This window comes from Embiotoca jacksoni, unplaced genomic scaffold (assembly GCF_022577435.1).
Source record: "Embiotoca jacksoni isolate LCO1_2020_lvr unplaced genomic scaffold, fEmbJac1.0.p SCAF_39, whole genome shotgun sequence".
In the NCBI taxonomy this organism is placed as follows: Eukaryota; Metazoa; Chordata; class Actinopteri; family Embiotocidae; genus Embiotoca; species Embiotoca jacksoni.
Window position 1 is genome coordinate 1,694,513 of NW_027185391.1, and position 20,674 is coordinate 1,715,186.

The 20,674-nt window shown below is 44.3% G+C and overlaps 1 protein-coding gene across 2 annotated transcripts in view; it reads left to right on the top strand.

Annotated features, from left to right (window-relative positions):
- The window catches only part of brip1 (BRCA1 interacting helicase 1), a 96,845-nt gene that overhangs the window by 21,026 nt on the left and 55,145 nt on the right, over positions 1-20,674 (top strand). For both annotated transcript variants that reach the window (XM_069166538.1, XM_069166539.1), the window contains exons 15-16: positions 14,327-14,486; positions 14,602-14,723. In XM_069166538.1, coding sequence (XP_069022639.1) covers positions 14,327-14,486; positions 14,602-14,723 — 282 coding nt within the window. The remainder of the gene's footprint in view (positions 1-14,326; positions 14,487-14,601; positions 14,724-20,674) is intronic.

Below are 20,674 nucleotides of genomic sequence, written 5' to 3' on the forward strand. Positions count from 1 at the left end.
CTGTCAACCATTCGGGTTCATTTCAGAGCGTGCACCTCTGAAACAAGACATGCTGAGAGCTGATCACATTTTCCATTAAAAGTCGTATTCTTTACAGGAAGTGATCACGACTTCTCTCAATTTCTACGCCTTTGAAACGAGTGATGAAACTTGTCAAACAGGTTTTGAGGTGACTGTAATTGATGTAAAGACAGATGCAGCAAAAATACTAAATCCATCCCCTTCATTTTCTTTTGACAGTCCCTTATCTTTCTCATCCAATTCTTCACTTTGACTTATTGATTCAGCGTGACAGCTGTGAAAAACATCTCTTCCATTCAACACTCACTTCCTGTTTTGTGTTGTGGATCCCAGCAGCTCTGCTGCATTGTGTTTAGCTGTGATGAGACAAACGGAGAACTTTTCACGACTGTGTTTTGCCCTTGGCCATTTTCTGTTTTTGCCTTTGGCGTGTTTGCGTGGTCCGTGTCGGACGTGTGTCCCATCCAGGGATCATCGGTTGGATTTCTCTGCACTCCGTGTTTGCTTGCTATCCAGTTGCGCTCTCAAACAGCCGATGACACGGCCGTGCAAACGGGGAGGGAAAGCTAAGACTCTGGGCCTTGTTGTTTTCTCGTTTTACCTTCCTTTTTGTCCGCCTGTGATGCCAGCCGAGCAGCGACTATGAGCTGTGGGATGTTTTTTTTTTTTATTATTGATAGCCATGTAGGAGTCTTCTATCTCTCTCTGTGCTGAGGCATAAATATTTAATCTGCAGTCAGCTCTTAAAGATGAGGAGATGAGGGGATATGAAGGGCTGGGGTATTAATTGGAGCCCATGGAGGCCTACTTGGTGCCGCGGAGTCCCGTCTGCCCTGCGATGTGTGCGTTTGTGTGTATGTAGTCCACACAGAGGTCGTCTCCAGACATCCCTGTTCGGTGCGTCGAGGTGATGGCTATCGTGCGCAGCTGCTTCTGGGATGGACAGAGGGAACAGTGGGACGAAAAGGCCTCGTTGGGCCAAAGAGGAGTCCCTGAAGGCTCTGCCTTCACATTCACACACAGAAACTCACAAAGTCAACAGCACTTCTTTAAATTCAGAGTTAGTAAGAAAACATCAAACCTATCTGAATCTGACTTTTTGCTACTAGCGACGTGTCTTTTTAGAAAACTCAAAAGTGTGTTCAGTTGTTTCTTTAAGGATGCACATCCACACATGGTAATCATGGTCCCACGCAGTTTTCCAGAGAGGTGGCTGCACCGCTGTGGTTTTGTAGCACTTTAGCCTCAACAGTCCCCCAGTTAATGCCCATTAAAACCACAGCAGGTTGGCTGTCTGGGCTCCGTCGCCAAAGGAAAGGACCGATGCTCCACAGGAGAGGTGGATTGATGGTTTATTAAAAAAAAAAAAAAAAAGCACAGGGTTTTTCAGAGGTGAAAAGATGGCGGGGAATACAAGATGCTTTTAAAGGAGATTGAGATAAGGGCCATTAGGTGATGTCGCCTCGCTGTCTGTGTGAAGACGTACCCGGCGCTGGCGCCTGGGCTCGGCCCGCCTCGTGTCAAATCAAAGTCAAACCAGACTGCCCTCAGCAGCTCAGGGTGTCTGCAGCACTAATCACACGGTGCTGTTATCCTGAAGGAGCCTCTGTCTGTCTGTTTGGGAGCACTTTACATTCATGGCTCCGTCTAGTATATCGCTGCTGAATTTAGTTAGAGCCGAGCTGATGTTTTATTTGAGGTTTTACAGTGGAAACTTCAGGGTTACTGGAGCTTTTTTTTTGGAAGGCTCACATTTTCAGACTTGAAAAGCACATGCTGGACGGTGCCTGACTCATCTGTTTGTTACCTCCTTCAACCACAGAAGCAATGATTTGTTCCTGTCAAACTTAAAGGGGAAACTACACAGATGATATAAGAAAGACTGAAGTTTCTGTCCGATGTTTCATGAACAAAAAGCTCACCGTGAGGATGTTCAACGGTGACATCTTTCAATTGGATTTGTCCAAAACACAAAATTGAAATCTTGCGCAGCTTGCTTGATAAATGACTTTAATAACTGCACTGACCTGATTGTTTAAGACCATTTTTAAGGTGTGTAGAGAACAGCAGTAGTGTAGCTGGCTGTTTGCACTAACTTATGCGTAGTTGTAGATTAAAGCTGGTGTTATTTATATTTCTTTGAGCGTCAACAAATCCCATGAAAAGACCAAAACCACCAGTGAAGCGGTTGTTGGTTGGTAACAGGCATCATGTGATACGTCTTTTTTCTTCTCCAAATGTTTTTATAATTAAAACATGAGTGAGAAAAGCTGTTGTACTGCACCTGTTCTTTCATTATATTTACTTTGACTCTTACAGTTGAACTATTTCCTCCTCTGTGAGTAACAATGGTTCAAAATGGTGTTCAGCTGTTTTATGACACTTTAAAAAAAAAAAAAAAATCAAAGTCTGTATTTATATTCATTTTTAAACATTTTCCTCATTATTGGACATACTAACGATGTCTGAGGGTACTCAGAGACTCACCCATTTTGGTCTTTTCATGGGATTTTTAACACTAAAAAAAAGGTAGTATATTATTTATGTTTATTAGAAGGTCCTTACAAATGCTAAAAGATCTTCAACAACAGTTTCTCACAATATTTTAAATGCATTTGAGGGACATTTTGCCAACTTATCTAACAGTTCTTGTTTACTAAACGCCACTCAGTGTAGAACGTGATAGATTATCTGCATGATGTGATATCTGAGCTCTGCATGTAGGTCGGTGGACACATAAGGCCTCTCTGCATCTAATGAAATAGGCAGAAGAAATTTAAACTCTTTATATTTAACTGGGTTCAGCTGCATTTTGAAGAGGAGAAGCCGAAGTGTGTCGTCCTCTCTGGGCAGCCGGCAGCGTTTTTGCAGCGCTGCGCTGTCACCGGCGGCGTGGCCGGGATGTGTAGCGCACACGACCAGGGAAGAGCAGCAGGCCAGAGGTGGCTTCTTGCCACCAGTCTTGCCGTGATGGTTGCTGTGATATTTTGGGGCTGAATAATTCACACCGCAACAACACGTCTTCCCTCGCCACCGCGAAATGTGGCTCCTGGCTGCATGTTTCATTAATGCCGTCGCCTCCAAACCGCTTCTATAATTCAGCAGGCACTAGAGGAGCTGCGATGTGTCGCCACACAGCTCACTGACACCGGGGACACGGGGAAGGAGATAGAGTGAGGCCGGATGCAGGGGAGGTGAAAGATGGGGAGATAGTAGAGGGGGGGAAAGAGAGCAGAAGTGTAAAAGTGCGAGAAAGACTACAGTTCACTGCTTCTGTCTTGTTTCACCACCCCGTCCCAATTGGCAGAAAGATCTGGCCCACTTTACCGTGTCACCGGCAGAGGCTGAGCATTGTACCCACCGTGCCTAGAAAGGACCATGAATTATTCACACTTTGTTGTGCCCTCTTGTGTGCTAAATACTGCTCATTCCTAGTCATGTTGAATAGGCATCATAACTGTGCTGCTGTGAGATCTCCTCAAGTTTAAAAGTGCCGGGCAACAAATTAATTCTCTTTAAAATACTGAAACTAACTGTGAAGCTCCTGTAACTGCAGTGGGATGTGATTTATAGTGCTGATAGTTGTTATTGTGGTGGATCCCACACCATTGTGTTGGCAGGCCTGAACCACTGCTGGCTGTTTTCATTATTCTTTAGCATTTTGTCTGCTGATTATAAAACGATGTTGTCTGTAGATTGGCGTGTTGGAGCCCGTCTGCCAGCTAAACAGCAGGTCTCTGTCAGATGTCACCCTGAATTATTCATGAAGCTGCTCATGTCTGTAATTTTTGTGTCTGTAATTTCTCTGTTGAGTGTCTAACACTCTCATGGTTGAAAGCCTTTGCTGAAGGTGCTGAAGATCCGTTTGACTGCACAGTAAAATGCTCAGTTTCACACCTCCAGCCATGCAGTCGGATTCCTGCGACGGGTGTGCATCAATGCAAACTGGGGTGATAAAAGAAACACCAGTAATATAACTCAAATGGCTTACCTTGCAGAAATTTGTATTAATAATACCCATTTATGAATCGGTCCCTCCCAGATTTCGAGGAGTTTTTTTGCGATTGTTACGATCAAAATGTTTTAATTTTGCAGCTGATTTTCTCAAAAATGTCGATGTAATTTGTGGAGTTTTAAGGGAGTTTTTTGGATAAACTTTCAGGAATTACAAAAAATTCCATAAATCTATAATCACTTCCTGTGATAATAATCATGCTGCACATCACAGAAATATTTTAGTTCTAATATAAACAAGGACTACATCAGCTGTCAAAATAAGAGCTTTAGATGCTGTTTAATTTATGTTCATTCAACACACACAGTGGTGTGAAAAAGTGTTTGCCTCCTTCCTGATTTCTTATTTTTTTTGCATGTTTGTCACTTAAATGTTTCAGATCATCAAACAAATATAAATATTAGTCAAAGATAACACAAGTAAACACAAAATGTAGTTTTTTAATGAAGGTTTTTATTATTAAGGGAGAAAAACAATCCAAACCCACATGGCCCTGTGTGAAAAAGTGTTTCCCCCTAAACCTAATAACTGGTTGGACCACCCTCAGCAGCAACAACTGCAATCAAGCGTTTGTGATAACTTGCAATGAGTCTTTTCCAGCTGTGGATGAATGTTGGCCCACTCATCTTTACAGAGTTGTTGTAATTCAGACACATTGGAGGGTTTTCCAGCACCAACCTCCTTTTTAAGGTCATGCCACAGCATCTCATAGGATTCAGGTCAGGACTTTGACGAGGCCACTCCAAAGTCTTCATTTTGTTTTTCTTCATCCATTCAGAGGTGGACTTGCTGGTGTGTTTTGGATCATTGTCCTGCTGCAGAACCCAAGTTGGCTTCAGCTTGAGGTCACGAACAGACGGCCGGACGTTCTCCTTCAGGATGTTTTGGTAGACGGTAGAATTCATGGTTCCATTGATCACAGCAAGTCTTCCAGGTCCTGAAGCAGTAAAACAGCCTCAGACCATCACACTACCACCACCATATTTTACTGTTGGTATGAGGTTCTTCTTCTGAAATGCAGTGTTACTTTTACTCCAGATGTAACGGGACACACACCTTCCAAAAAGTTCAACTTTGGTCTCGTCAGTCCACAGAGTATTTTCCCAAAAGTCTCGGGGATCATCAATATGTTTTCTGGTAAAAATGAGACGAGCCTTAATGTTGTTTTTGCTCAGCGGTGGTTTTGGTCTGGGAACTCAGCCATGCAGCCATTTCTGCCGAGTCTCTTTCTTATGGTGGAGTCATGAACACTGACCTGAACTGAGGCAAGTGAGGCCTGCAGTTCTTTGGATGTTGTCGTGGGGTCTTTTGTGACCTCTCGGATGAGTCGTCGCTGCTCTCTCGGGGTAATTTTGGTCGGCCGGCCACTCCTGGGAAGGTTCACCACTGTTCCATGTTTTCTCCATTTGTGGATAATGACTCTCACTGTGGTTCTCTGGAGTCCCAAAGCTTTAGAAATGGCTTTAGAACCTTTTCCAGACTGATAGATTAGATTACTTTCTTTCTCATTTGTTCCTGAATGTCTTTGGATCTCGGCATGATGTCTATCTTTTGATGATCTTTAGGTCTACTTCACTTTGTCAGGCAGGTCCTATTGAAGTGATTTCTGGATTGAGAACAGGTGTGTCAGTAATCAGGCCTGGGTGTGGCTCGAGAAATTGAACTCGGGTGATAAACCACAGTTAAGTTATGTTTTAACAGGAGTGGGCAAACACTTTTTCACACAGGGCCATGTGGGTTTGGATTTCTTTTCTCCCTTAATAATAAAAACCTTCATTTAAAAACTGCATTTTGTGTTTACTTGTGTTATCTTTGACTAATATTTAAATGTGTTTGATGATCTGAAACATTTAAGTGTGACAGACATGCAAAAAAATAAGAAATCAGGAAGGAGGCAAACACTTTTTCACACCACTGTAGACCTGCTGGATGAAACCAACAAAGAGACGTCTCTGACAACTGGACGTGTGGACAAAACTCATTTAACATCCAGTAATATGGAATCACTTCCTTTGATCACAAACATTTAATCATCATTTTAATGTGAAGAACACATTTCCCACAAACCCCGTCACTTCCTGTTTCTCCTCTTGTTCCTGTTTCTCCGGTGAACAGTTTTATTTGGAGATGAAAACAGGAGCAGAGACTTTCTGGTTGAAATGAGGAGTTATTGTTGTTATTAAAGAGAGTTTTGTTTAAAAGATTTACTTTGTTTTAATACTTTCAGCGCAGATTATGATGACGACAGTTTTTTGCGGAAAAATTGCGGGAATAAAAAAAAAAACTAAAATATTGACGAGTCTGCTTGAATTTGTTAATTATTGCAATCTCCTGATAAATACTTAACATGTTTGTTTAGTGCAGGGGTGGGCAAACTTTTTGGCTCAGGGGCCACATTGACTTTTAAAATTTGACAGACGGGCCGGGCCAGCACCAGATGCATACATATCAAACATAAACATAAAAAAGGCATCACAGTGTTAATACGTACATTCACTTTAACTGGGAACAGTGTTGTTGATCACCTTCTTTGTCAGAGCATCGAAGTCTGGTGTTAGTTTTGTTGTGTTCTCAGAACAGATCTGAGGTGTTCATCACTCAACTGGGATCTGTGAGGTGCTTTGTTGGTGTTCATCACACTAAAAGTCTGTTCACACACGTACGTAGAGACAAACAACACCAGCATCTTCTGGGACATCTTCTGGATGTTTGGAAATTTGGCTGCTTTAATGAAGCAGAAAACTCATCCAGTTTAAGAGAGTTGAACTTCTCCTTGAAGACGGTGTCACATTGGAGATCAATCAGTTCACACTGAAACTCCTGTGGCGCCGTTTCAGGGTCTTGTGTGAAGGGACATGAGACCAGCTGAAGGGACATGACACCAGCTGAAGGGACGCGACACCAGCTGAAGGGACTTGTCAATTTTTCCAAAATCAGAGAACCGATGGCAGAATCCTCCGTGCAGGTCGTCCAGTGATTTCCTGTATGTCTTCATGTCGAGGACGTCTTTCAGCGTAGCCGGTGTGGGGAAATGAGCAAATGACTTGTTTGACATTTGCTTTGAGAATAAAGCTAGCTTGGTTTTGAAGGCTCTGACGTTTGTGTACATTTCATGCACAAACTGGTCTTTCCCTTGTAGCTTCACGTTCAGCTCATTCATGTGTGTCAGTACGTCCTCAACAAAAGACAAATCACAAAGACAATCTGTGTCACTCAGCTCAGGAAAATCGTCAGCTTTCTCAAGTAGCTCCAAAAATGAGATAATCTCCTGTTTGAGCTCCCACACTCGTTGACATACTTTCCCCAAACTTAACCAGCGGACGTTGGAGTGGTGAAGCAAGTCCTGGTGATCAGAGTCAGTTTCTTCAAGAAACTTAATAAACTGAGGATGGTGAAGTCTCCTCGCTCCAATAAAGTTCATCACTTTTACAACTGGCTTCACCACATGGTCGAACTGCAGGACGGATTTACAGTGTAAGAAAATGTCCTCCTGCTCAGGGTTGTCCTCTTTCACCCTCTCCTGGATTCTTTTGAGCAACCCGACGTTTTTTCCAGTCAGATTTGTCGATCCGTCCGTGGTAACGTTGGTGAGCTACTCCGAGGTAGCTGGAGCCTCTCGATGACCCCCGACACGCCGTCATACAAGTCCTCTCCCCGCGTTTTCCCCTTCAGGGATTCCACGGCCAAAAACTCCGGTTATCTCAAAATTGCCATTAATCCCCCTGATAAACATTAAAAGCTGAGCGGTGTCCTTTATGTCGTTACTTTCGTCCAATGCCAAGGATTATAATGTAAATGACTCCGCTTTTTTGTTTAGCTTGCTAGCCAAGTCTTCGTCAATCATCTCAACACGGCGAGTCACCGTCCTGCGTGATGAGCTCATGTTTTCTAATTTGTTCTTGCTCTCAGGACACAAGACACCTGCTGTCTCTACCAGCACTCTTTGAGAAACTCCCCTTCGGAGAAAGGCTTGCTGGTCTTTGCTAATTTGAATGCCAGCAAATAGCTTGCCTTCGTGCTTGATTCTTGGATGGCAGTTTGTCAGATGAAGGTGTTTTGCTGATCCTGCAAACGATCTGCCGACCTCCGAGCGGTCGCCGTCCGTTCCCGCGTTGACTGGTTGTTAGCGCAATTAGCATGCTTGGTGGAAAAGTGACAGCTGATGTTGTATTCCTTTAAAACCGTAACGGTTTCTTGGTAAATAAGACACACGGCCTTCGACCGGACTTCAGTGAAAAAGGATTTAGTCGTCCGTTCCTTATGAAACACTCGGCGCTCGCTGTCGACTTTTCTTTTCTTTGGCCCGTTCATTGTTGCAGATGTGTTCAGAGCAGCAGCAGAGTAACAACAGAGAGCAGCCCGGCCTCCGCAAAATCAAGTCAATGTGTCACTGCGCCTAGTGCGCCACCTGGTGGACCGCCAGGTATCACAGGACGAGGTCAAATGAATGCAGTCATAATTATGATATGATTTGATTTGATTTGGGCAATTCTGTACCAATCTTCGGCGGGCCGGATTAAAAAGACCAACGGGCCGGATGTGGCCCGCGGGCCGTAGTTTGCCCACCCCTGGTTTAGTGGATGTTATCCGTGTTCCTGTAGTGAATTCAACTGTGTTGTTAGAACATCGCTACCAAAGTGGTATTTTTTGCAGATCTGTTGTTTCACATTGTGAAATATTTTGCCCCTTTATTACACATATCCTTTTTCAAAAGGTTTCACACTGTTGTCCTTCTGTTTGATAAACCCAGTACATCATGTTTTTAGAGTCAGTTATGCTCCTCCCTCACAGAGTCTGCAGCCGTCCTCCCAGCTGTAGTTCAACATGGTCTAACATGGACCGAGCGCTGCTTGAACCACGTATGAACTGAATATATTCAGTAAATACATACCTGGAGTAGATGAGGGTGCGTTTCAACAGCTGCCATGTTGGGCTGCTGAAAGGAAGGGTGACTCCTGGTCCTGTGTACAAAAACAACAGACAAGTCACCGAATGAACACATCTGAATTCATCATCGGAGAAGCTTTCATCTCAAACGCACCGCTTCGCTTGACCTCTGTTTGTAGAGGAGAGAAAGATTCTCCTGGTTGGATGAACAGCGAGTCCTCGTTTCTCTTTGGGAACTTCTGGTGGAAGAGTTTGATTCTTCCACCGCTTGTTGGAGAAAGCAGCTCTGGTCACCGCCTCAGGAGAACTGCTGAGCTCTCAGATGTCCTCTGAGTCTACGACACAGCAGCCTCCAGTGGATTATGGAGCTGGAGGTCCTCCTGCAGCACAGAAAGAGTGAATCCTGCTCCCAGTAGTTCTGGTGGTTGATGGTTCCAGAGTATTGACAGTGTGGATGTGGATGTGTGAAAGAGCACCTCGGAGGACTTTTATTAGTTTATGACATGGAAACCTGACCAGGTGACAGGAAGCGCTTTGCTACCTGATGATCCGGCCACCTGGTTGTGAATGTCACTGATCGGAGGTTTGGTGTTTGTGGTCGGTGTGCGCGCCACACGGTGGACGGTTGGTTGACCAGCTTAACACAGTCGGGCTGCGTCTCACATACTTGACACTTAATTTTGCTATTTTGAGTGTGTAAGTGTTTTCACAGCACAGGAAGATGCAGTAAACTATAAGTACCAGGATGGTGCACCAATTCAGTCTGAAACACTTTTCATACAAAGTAGAATCGGAGCGTCCACCAACCTGTTGTCTAAAGCTGCAGGACCATATTCATGCGAGTTGTACGCAGCCAAACAAAAGTTCATATTTAGGTAAAATAACCAGACAAAGCCAGCAGATATGTTGCCGGGCGATGCATTCAAATGTTACGGTTATTTCCAATGAGTGCAGGACAGCAGTGTGCGATTTGAGACACCACTACCCTGTTGAAACTCGTGTAGTACAGAAGGAGGTGAACTGAGATGTGTTCACACCGCCAGCACAAATCACATTTCTGTCGTATCTAGATGGATTTCAGAAAATCTGAACAACAAAAAAAAACCTTGTGGAGGTTTGAAATGCAACTCCAGTCAGATTTCTACGAATGCGTCTCACTTTAGACGCGCTCTGCTGGCTCAGATCGGACTTCTTGCGTCACACGGTGACAACGTCCTTTTCAGCGTGAGCAGAATGGATGCTACCGCTAGCAGAGCTATCAGAAAGTGTAGATTTAGGTGCTGTGGTGGACAACGACAACAAAACCCTGCGGATAGAAGCCACTTCAGCGCCGGCAGCTTCAGAGTTGGAAAAAAATGCGTACGTCGTTACCATAGCAACCCATGCAGATGGGTTGGTGACGTCAGGATCAGTCTGGACGCACCAAATCCAAACTGTTCACGAGCAAATAACAGAGCGGACAGTCTGTCCTCAAGATGGGATTTGAGGAAAAAAATCCGGTTTGCCTGCAGTGTGAACACGAAGTACGTGATTGGAGACACCACCACTGATTCACGTCAAACAAAAATTTAAACTTAATCAGTCCCTCCGATCGCAATAATTAAAGCATCTTCAAGCAAACTCTGCAATATCACAAAAAACGTCATCATCAGAATGAGCTGAAAGTATTAAAACATAAAGTAAATCTTTTCAAACTAAACTCTCTTCATTAACAACAATAACTCCTCATTTCAATCAGAAAGTCTCTGCTCCTGTTTTCATCTCCAAATAAAACTGTTCACCGGAGGAACAGGAACAAGAGGAGAAACAGGAAGTGACGTGGTTTATGGGAAATGTGTTCTTCACATTAAAATGATGTGATTAAATGTTTGTGATCAAAGGAAGTGATTCCATATTACTGGATGTTAAATGAGTTTTCTCCACACGTCCAGTTGTCAGAGACGTCTCTTTGTTTGTTTCATCCAGCAGGTCTATGTGTTGAATGAACATGAATTAAACAGCATCTAAAGCTCTTATTTTGACAGCTGATGTCGTCCTTGTTTCTATATTCCAGTCACAGACGCTCTGTTCTGGAAACATACGCAGCTTTTAGGACCTTTTAGGAACTTTTAGGAACTTTTAGGAACTTTTATCTCCACGGCTCCAAGTTCAATAAACACATGAAAAAAGATTAGAACTAAAATATTTCTGATGTGACGCATGACAGGAAGTGATTATATATTTATTTATTTATCAGGTAGTGATTAAAATAAAAATCTTATTTTTCTTTTTGAACTTGTAACTTTTTCGAATTCCCGCAATTTTTTGAAAAGAATCTCACTTAAAACTCCACAAATTACATTGACAAGATCCACCGCAAAATCAAACATTTCTGATCTCAACAATCACAAATAATACATACATACATGTTTGATAAAAGTGGCTGTCAGAGTTGAACCTGGCAGCAGATAACTGACTGAATTGAATTGAAACTAGCGCAGTACTAAAATGTTCCTGGGTTTGCTCTGGTAGCACCGATGAACAGAGATCGACTACCAGAATGGATTTCAGGTTTACTTTGTACATTGTTCTTTGGCTGTTTATTTAAAAAAAACACTTAAATCCAGTTTTTGCAGCACCGGTCACATCAGCCTCATCAGTGAGACCCGTTTGTTCTCATCTCCTGGTGGAATCGGCTCCTTTCCAAGTGCAGCCTGGCAGATAATGGCTGTTTTGTCTAGAGGTAGATCTGCCTAAAGTACATAACATTAATTATTCATCTCCAGCTCAGGATTGCGCTGCAAAGCAAAACAGTTTGCAGAGTGGAAGATGCACGTAAGGGGGTTCCTCGTCGATGTAACACTGCATATTTAGCAAATGTGTCATGTTTTATTAATGCCAGTGTCCTGACTGCTCCTGTTTTAGGAGGCTCCAACCTGATGAAATGTTTCCCACGCTTCATTTCACCACTCACACTGGCATGAGAACAACCAGCCTCACTGCTGCTGTCGCATTCTGCTGTCTTCTGAACACACTCGATTTCTGCTGCTATTCAGGGGAGCACTGGTGGGCTGTGTGTGTGTGTGTGTGTGTGTGTGTGTGTGTGTGTGTGTGTGTGTGTGTGTGTGTGTGTGTGTGTGTGTGTGTGTGTGTGTGTGTGGAGCTGCATCTGGCTGCAGCTTCACACTTTCAGCCTGTTGAGAAGTTTTCTGCTGACTGAGAGGAACTTTTATTTGACCCTTCTAACACATTTCCGAGCCAGTGAAGCTTCTTTTTGATTGTGAAGCCATGCTTATTCAAGGATGTAATCTGCACAGCACAGACATGAGTGGGGCCATGCGAGGATGAGGGCTTTTAGATCAATGTGCCTCCCCTGAGAGCTGCTGACTTTTTGCACTAACAATAGTACAGCAACAGTGATTTTTATTGCAGAGGAGGTTTAAACACATCAGCTCTCTGCCAAGTGAAAGACAGGAAATCCAAGCTGTTTGAGGACACAGGAGCAAACATGGAGAGCTAAATGCTTTTCCTGTGGCAGGCTTGTTTCAGACGTGAAGTGTCATAATGCGTTACAGTACCGAGCCCTGCGCGGCATTCATATTTCTCCTTGACATGCAGCCACATTCGGCCTTCAGTATCCCTCTGGAAATCATCTCCTTTTTTATATGCCTTGTTTTCAGGTTGTATTTGCGCCAGTTTAAACTGTTAAATCCAAGTTGCTTCTCAAACCCCTTTTAACCCATAATGTCTTAGTCTTTTGTAGTCTGTATCAGTAAACACTGAATATATATATTATATTATATATATTGATATACTGAATGATCAGAACTAGTGTCAGTTACAAGCTACAAGTTGAATTATTTTAGATTTTCTAAACAGTGAGCACATCTTTGGCAAAACTTCTCATTTTCACATTTACAACATTTAGAAGATCCTTGTTAGTCACAGATTAACTTTATTAACAAGCAACATCCATCAGTGAGGTCATCATCCATCAGTGAGGTCATCAACCATCAGTGATGTCATCAACCAGCAGTGATGTCATCGTTGGTTTGTGAACGTTATGAATCCTCCAGTTCAGATTCTGTCCGTCACCATCTTTGCTAGTTCGGAGCAGTTTGGAGCAGGAAGTGACCATATTTGGACGAGCTGGGGGAGGAGCCAGAGGTGGATCTGACCGATCTGATTGGAAACCTGACGATACTACGTCCCGCCCACCGATAGCTGTAACCTGACTGCACCACAGGCCTGTCAATCAAACAGACACGCCACCCAAAAACAGGTCTTCTTGAATCTTCTTTTCTAATGAATGAGGGATTATTTTCAGATGGACCTCCAGAAAACTAATAAGAAGGAGTGACTTTAGCTAACAACACCGAGATAACTGATGGACACATTTTATTCACTTTGGATTTGATGAGAGAAGTTGAATGGGAGTCTATGGAGCCGGAGGCTTTTTGGAGCCGACCTCTAGTGGCACTCGCTGGTATTGCAGCTGAAGACACTTTTGCATCGGAACCATTTTACAGACCTGAAGCTACGAACTCTTTTATATCCAGTCTTTCGTTTTGAGGAGCACTAATACATTTGAATACATTTTCCTTTTAAAACGCAGAACTTTTGCTGTGCTTACCAGCAGTAAACCTCATCAGCGTCAGGAGCCACAGCGATTAGCATATGAAGCCTAAATATTTAGAACGTTTGTGCAGCTGTACTAATTTAAATAATCACTCCGTTCCAACTTCCAACTAAATCTGACATTAGAACTCTGATTTCACTCTTTTAAAACAATTTTTTTTCTGAGTTTTGTGCGCCGCGTTAACTGAAGGCTTCTCTCAGCCAGTTCAGTCTCAGTTCAGGGAACTGTAACTAACTTGCATATGAGGCATTTAGGGAAAATTCGTTAATGGCAGCATCAAACAATAACTTGCATGAGGTGTTTAGGGAACATCGGTTAATTGAAGCATCAAACAATAACGTGCATATGAGGCGTTTAGGGAACATCGGTTATTGTAGCATCTAACAATATCTTGCATATGAGGCGTTTAGGGAAGATCGGTTAATTGCAGCATCTAACAATAACTTGCATGAAGTGTTTAGGGAACATTGGTTAATTGAAGTATCTAACAATAACTTGCATATGAGGCGTTTAGGGAAGATCGGTTAATTGCAGCATCTAACAGTAACTTGCATATGAGGCGTTTAGGGAACATTGGTTAATTTACGTTTTGCTTTTGAAGAGTGACTGTGTTCTCTCTAAACGATGTGCCAGCTCCTTCACTATAATATGTTCTGTTATACAGAACAGTCCGATTCTGAGTTGATTGTTTTTGAGTTCTGGTTCTGAGAGATCCTGTTGCTTTCTTTCAAGAGCGAGGCAGTGTTCATGTTTACAGCCGCTGTGCTTCCTGTGGATGTGATCAGATGCTGGACAAGCTGAGAGAGCGGTGGATCAACACGGGTCTCTGGGAGAAGCTGGAGCAGAAGAAGACGGTGATCACGGAGCCCCGCGGTGGCGCCAAGGGGGATTTTGACGAGCTGCTTCAGATGTATTACGATGCCATCAAATACTGTGAGGAAAGAGGTGAGACGGGTCGTCATCAAACTGACTCTGGACCAGCTGTTAGTTAAAGCAATGCTGCAGTGGGCGACTTGATGTGTGTAGTATCTGATGAACTGTGTGATTTCCTGTGTTGTAGATGGCGCCCTGCTGATGGCTGTGTGTCGGGGGAAAGTGAGCGAAGGGCTGGACTTTACAGATGACAATGCCAGGGCGGTGCTCACCATTGGGATTCCCTTCCCCAACATCAAAGACCTGCAGGTAAGTAGAGTTACAGCGATCTGCAGACACCTGACGGAGACTCGTTCTGCTGTGTAGGCAAGGAAATCTCTGCAAAGTCTAAGCTAAAAGAGCGTAAACTTCCTGGTGAAAAGAGACGAGACCAACGCTGAGATCCAGATGTTGTACTTGTGTTCCAGATGACATCCTTCGCTCAGTATGCTGTCAGGACTCTTACTGTGTAGTACAGGAAGTAGTGTTGTTTCACATCACACACTGAAGGGAAGGGACCTCATCATGTGAACACATCACCCTCCAAAATATTTGCATCTTTAATTATTTTACCCAGAATTCAGTGTGTTTTTGTGTCCTCTGTTTAACACTCAATAAACACACTGATTCTTCTGTCTAGCAGCAGCAGTGGAAAAGAAACATGTGTTCAGGAACAGCTGCAGCTTCCTCACATGCTTTTAATCTGAAAATCCTTTAAATCGGTGGCCCCGCCCCTTCCTCTACGCAGCCAAGATGGTGACCATTTAGGGTGGAAAGTGTTCAGAGTTTCACACTTCTGTTTTGGAGCGTTCTGAGTGATTCATTCTGGAAAACTAGTACAACATCTGGAACACTAGTACAAAATCTGGAACACAAGTAGAACACTGTCTGGAACACGAGTAGAACACCGTCTGGAACACAAGTAGAACGCCATCTGGAACACGAGTAGAACGCCATCTGGAACACGAGTAGAACACCATCTGGAACACGAGTAGAACACCGTCTGGAACACGAGTAGAACGCCATCTGGAACACGAGTAGAACGCCATCTGGAACACGAGTAGAACGCCATCTGGAACACGAGTAGAACACCATCTGGAACACGAGTAGAACGCCTGTAACATGAGTAGATCACTCTCTGGAACACGAGTAGAACACCGTCTGGAACACGAGTAGAACGCCATCTGGAACACGAGTAGAACACCATCTGGAACACGAGTAGAACGCCTGTAACATGAGTAGATCACTCTCTGGAACACGAGTAGAACACCGTCTGGAACACGAGTAGAACACCGTCTGGAACACGAGTAGAATAACATCTGGAACACGAGTAGAATAACGTCTGAAACACCAGTAAAACGATGCCTGCAGAACGACGGGAACATGAATAGAACAATGTCTGGAACACGAGTAGAACAACGTCTGGAACACGAGTAGAACAACGTCTGGAACACGAGTAGAACAACGTCTGGAACACGATTAGAACACCATCTGGAACACGAGTAGAACAACGTCTGGAACACGATTAGAACACCATCTGGAACACGAGTAGAACAACGTCTGGAACACGAGTAGAACAACGCCTGGAACACCAGTAAAACAACGCCTGGAATACGTGTAGAACGACTGGAACACCAGTACAACGTCTGGAACACCAGTACAACGTCTGGAACACCAGTACAACGTCTGGAACACCAGTACAACGTCTGGAACACGAGTATAACGTCTGGAACACCAGTACAACGTCTGGAACACGAGTAGAACGCCATCTGGAACACAAGTAGATCACCCTCTGGAACACGAGTAGAACACCGTCTGGAACACGAGTAGAATAACATCTGGAACACAAGTAGAACACCGTCTGGAACACGAGTAGAACAACGTCTGGAACACGAGTAGAACAACGCCTGGAACACCAGTAAAACAACGCCTGGAATACGTGTAGAACGACTGGAACATCAGTAGAACGCCTGGAACACGAGTATAATGACGGGAACACGAGTAGAACAATGTCTGAAACATGAGTACAACGTCTGGAACACCAGTACAACGTCTGGAACACCAGTACAAACGTCTGGAACATGAGTACAACATCTGGAACACGAGTAGAACGCCTGTAACATGAGTAGATCACTCTCTGGAACACGAGTAGAACAACGTCTGGAACACGATTAGAACACCATCTGGAACACGATTAGAACACCATCTGAAACGCAATTAGAACACCATCTGGAACACGATTAGAACATCTGGAACACGAGTAGAACAACGTCTGGAACACGATTAGAACACCATCTGGAACACGAGTAGAACAACGTCTGGAACACGAGTAGAACAACGCCTGGAACACGAGTAAAACAACGCCTGGAATACGTGTAGAACGACTGGAACACGAGTACAACGTCTGGAACACCAGTACAACGTCTGGAACACCAGTACAACGTCTGGAACACGAGTACAACGTCTGGAACACGAGTACAACGTCTGGAACACCAGTACAACGTCTGGAACACCAGTACAACATCTGGAACATGAGTACAACAACTGGAACACGAGTAGAACGCCTGGAACATGAGTAGATCACTCTCTGGAACACGAGTAGAACACCATCTGAAACACGAGTAGAACGCCATCTGAAACACGAGTAGAACGCCATCTGGAACACGAGTAGAACACCATCTGGAACACGAGTAGAATGCCTGTAACATGAGTAGATCACTCTCTGGAACACGAGTAGAACACCATCTGGAACACGAGTAGAACGCCATCTGGAACACGAGTAGAACACCATCTGGAACACGAGTAGAACGCCTATAACATGAGTAGATCACTCTCTGGAACACGAGTAGAACACCGTCTGGAACACGAGTAGAACACCGTCTGGAACACGAGTAGAATAACGTCTGGAACACCAGTAAAATGATGCCTGCAGAACGACGGGAACACGAATAGAACAATGTCTGGAACAGGAGTAGAACAACGTCTGGAACACGATTAGAACACCATCTGGAACACGATTAGAACACCATCTGAAACGCAATTAGAACACCATCTGGAACACGATTAGAACATCTGGAACACGAGTAGAACAACGTCTGGAACACGATTAGAACACCATCTGGAACACGAGTAGAACAACGTCTGGAACACGAGTAGAACAACGCCTGGAACACGAGTAAAACAACGCCTGGAATACGTGTAGAACGACTGGAACACGAGTACAACGTCTGGAACACCAGTACAACGTCTGGAACACCAGTACAACGTCTGGAACACGAGTACAACGTCTGGAACACCAGTACAACGTCTGGAACACCAGTACAACATCTGGAACATGAGTACAACAACTGGAACACGAGTAGAACGCCTGGAACATGAGTAGATCACTCTCTGGAACACGAGTAGAACACCATCTGGAACACGAGTAGAACGCCATCTGGAACACGAGTAGAACGCCTGTAACATGAGTAGATCACTCTCTGGAACACGAGTAGAACACCATCTGGAACACGAGTAGAACGCCATCTGGAACACGAGTAGAACACCATCTGGAACACGAGTAGAACGCCTGGAACACGAGTAGATCACTCTGGAACACGAGTAGAACACCGTCTGGAACACGAGTAGAACACCGTCTGGAACATGAGTAGAATAACATCTGGAACACGAGTACAACGTCTGGAACACCAGTACAACGTCTGGAACACGAGTACAACATCTGGAACACGAGTACAACGTCTGGAACACCAGTACAACGTCTGGAACACGAGTACAACGTCTGGAACACCAGTACAACGTCTGGAACACGAGTACAACATCTGGAACACGAGTACAACGTCTGGAACACGAGTACAACGTCTGGAACACCAGTACAACGTCTGGAACACGAGTACAACATCTGGAACACGAGTACAACGTCTGGAACACGAGTATAACGTCTGGAAAACCAGTACAACGTCTGGAACACGAGTATAACGTCTGGAAAACCAGTACAACGTCTGGAACACGAGTACAACATCTGGAACACGAGTACAACGTCTGGAACACGAGTGCAACATCTGGAACACGAGTATAACGTCTGGAACACCAGTACAACGTCTGGAACACAGCATTGGTTCTTGGTCAGTGTTTCTTCAGCAGATGTTAGTAAAGAAATACGATTCTTGTTGAAGGGTCTGTGTGGTGGATATAGTGCCATCTATACTCACACTACTCCACTCCTCCTCCTCCTCCTCCTCTCCCTTCACTGGTTACCAGTAGCTGCCCACATCCGTTTCCAAACATTGGTACATGCATACCGTGCTGAGAACAGATCGGGTCCAGTCTACATCCAGGACATGGTCCAACCTTACATCCCAGCCTGCTCCCTCCGCTCCTCCTCCTCCTCCTCCTCCTACTCCTCCTCCTCCTCTACATCCAGGACATGGTCCAACCCTCCATCCCAGCCCGCTCCTTCCGCTCCTCCTCCTCTGCTCCTCCTCCTCCTCCTCTACATCCAGGACATGGTCCAACCTTACATCCCAGCCCCTCCCTCCACTCTGCTTCTACCAATCAGCTTGTTGCTCCTCACTGAGGACACATCATCACAAAATCACGACTGTTTGCTGTCCTGGCTCCTAAATGGTAGAATGAGCTCCCCACCGACATCAGGACAGCAGAAACTCTGAACATCTTCCACCACAAAATAAAAACACACCTCCTCCTCCTTCACCTTGAACAGTAGAACTTTAGTATCTTAAAATAGAACTTACTGATAGAACTTTGTAGTTTGGCTTTCTGGAAGAAATTGTATTTTCTTGATTCTTGTTGTTCTGGTTTTGTACCCTCATGGTTGAAATGAACTTATTGTAAGTTGCTTTGGATAAAAGAGTCAGATAAATGAAATGTAATGTGATGTAGTGGTGAGGTTGCAAATTACACACAAACACCGCTGCCCTCACCTTTTCTAAGCATGTGGGGGCCACAAAACCTGCAAAAAAAAGCCCCTTTGTGGAGCTGGTGTTTGGATTGTCCCTCCTGGCCTACTGTAGAAACATGGCGGGGCTCCATGGAAGAGAACCCTCTCCCTGAGTAGATGTGAGGAACCCATCGGGAGGAAAGAAAAACACAAACTGTTCTTTCAGGTGTTTTAAACACAAATAAAAATGTATTTACGAAAATCCTTCACGCTGAACTTTTAAAGACCGTTACAGTAACATTAGTGTTTTAAGCAGTGCCTTCTTCCTCATTTAATATTTTTGGGGATATTCTTTGGATTCAGTGAAGTCAGACACGCACACACCAAATAAGAACATCTGTTTTTTGGTGATCCGTAAAAACAAATCCCAAAGCGATGTTGCTGTGTCTGCCCCGTCCTTAGCAGATAAAGTTGACCTTTAAGTTCGAGCCTCCCCTCACCCCCCGCCTCTCCTTTACTCCTCCTCATCCTCCTGTCAGAGCACGATGAAGCTTTCACTAACCTGTTCTGTCAGAGGAGGAAGATGTGTGGGTGATTGAAGCTTCCCAGACCCTTTCACCTCAGACCAAGCTGTCACTTTCACCTCTGTCAGCTCTCAGGGCATCTTTGTTTTTCTCCGATTTAGTTTTTGTTTCGATTTTTTTTTTTTCTCGTCTAATTTTCTGCTCTGTGTTAGAGTTGCTGTTGGGGTTCACGTGGATGGTTAAAGCATCCTGTAAACAAGGAAACATTCTTTACATTTCACCCTGGGAGGTGCCTGATGTTTTATCAAGCTGCTGATAGCTGATGTGTTATACCAGGATTCAGTTCTTATTAAAGAAATCTGAAACTCTTCACTAATACACAAACTGGTCAAGTATTTAAACTCCATATCTATTGATCAGTGAACACTGGGAATATTGTTATTATGGAGGGAAGGAAGGAAGGATGGATGGATGGATGGATGGATGGATGGATGGATGGATGGATGGATGGTGGATGGATGGGTAGGTGGATGGATGGGTAGGTGGATGGATGGATGGATGGATGGATGGATGGGTGGATGGATGGATGGATGGATGGTGGATGGATGGATGGATGGTGGATGGATGGGTAGGTGGATGGATGGATGGATGGGTAGGTGGATGGATGGATGGATGGATGGATGGATGGGTGGATGGATGGATGGATGGATGGATGGTGGATGGATGGATGGATGGATGGATGGATGGATGGTGGGTGGATGGATGGATGGATGGATGGATGGATGGATGGATGGATGGGT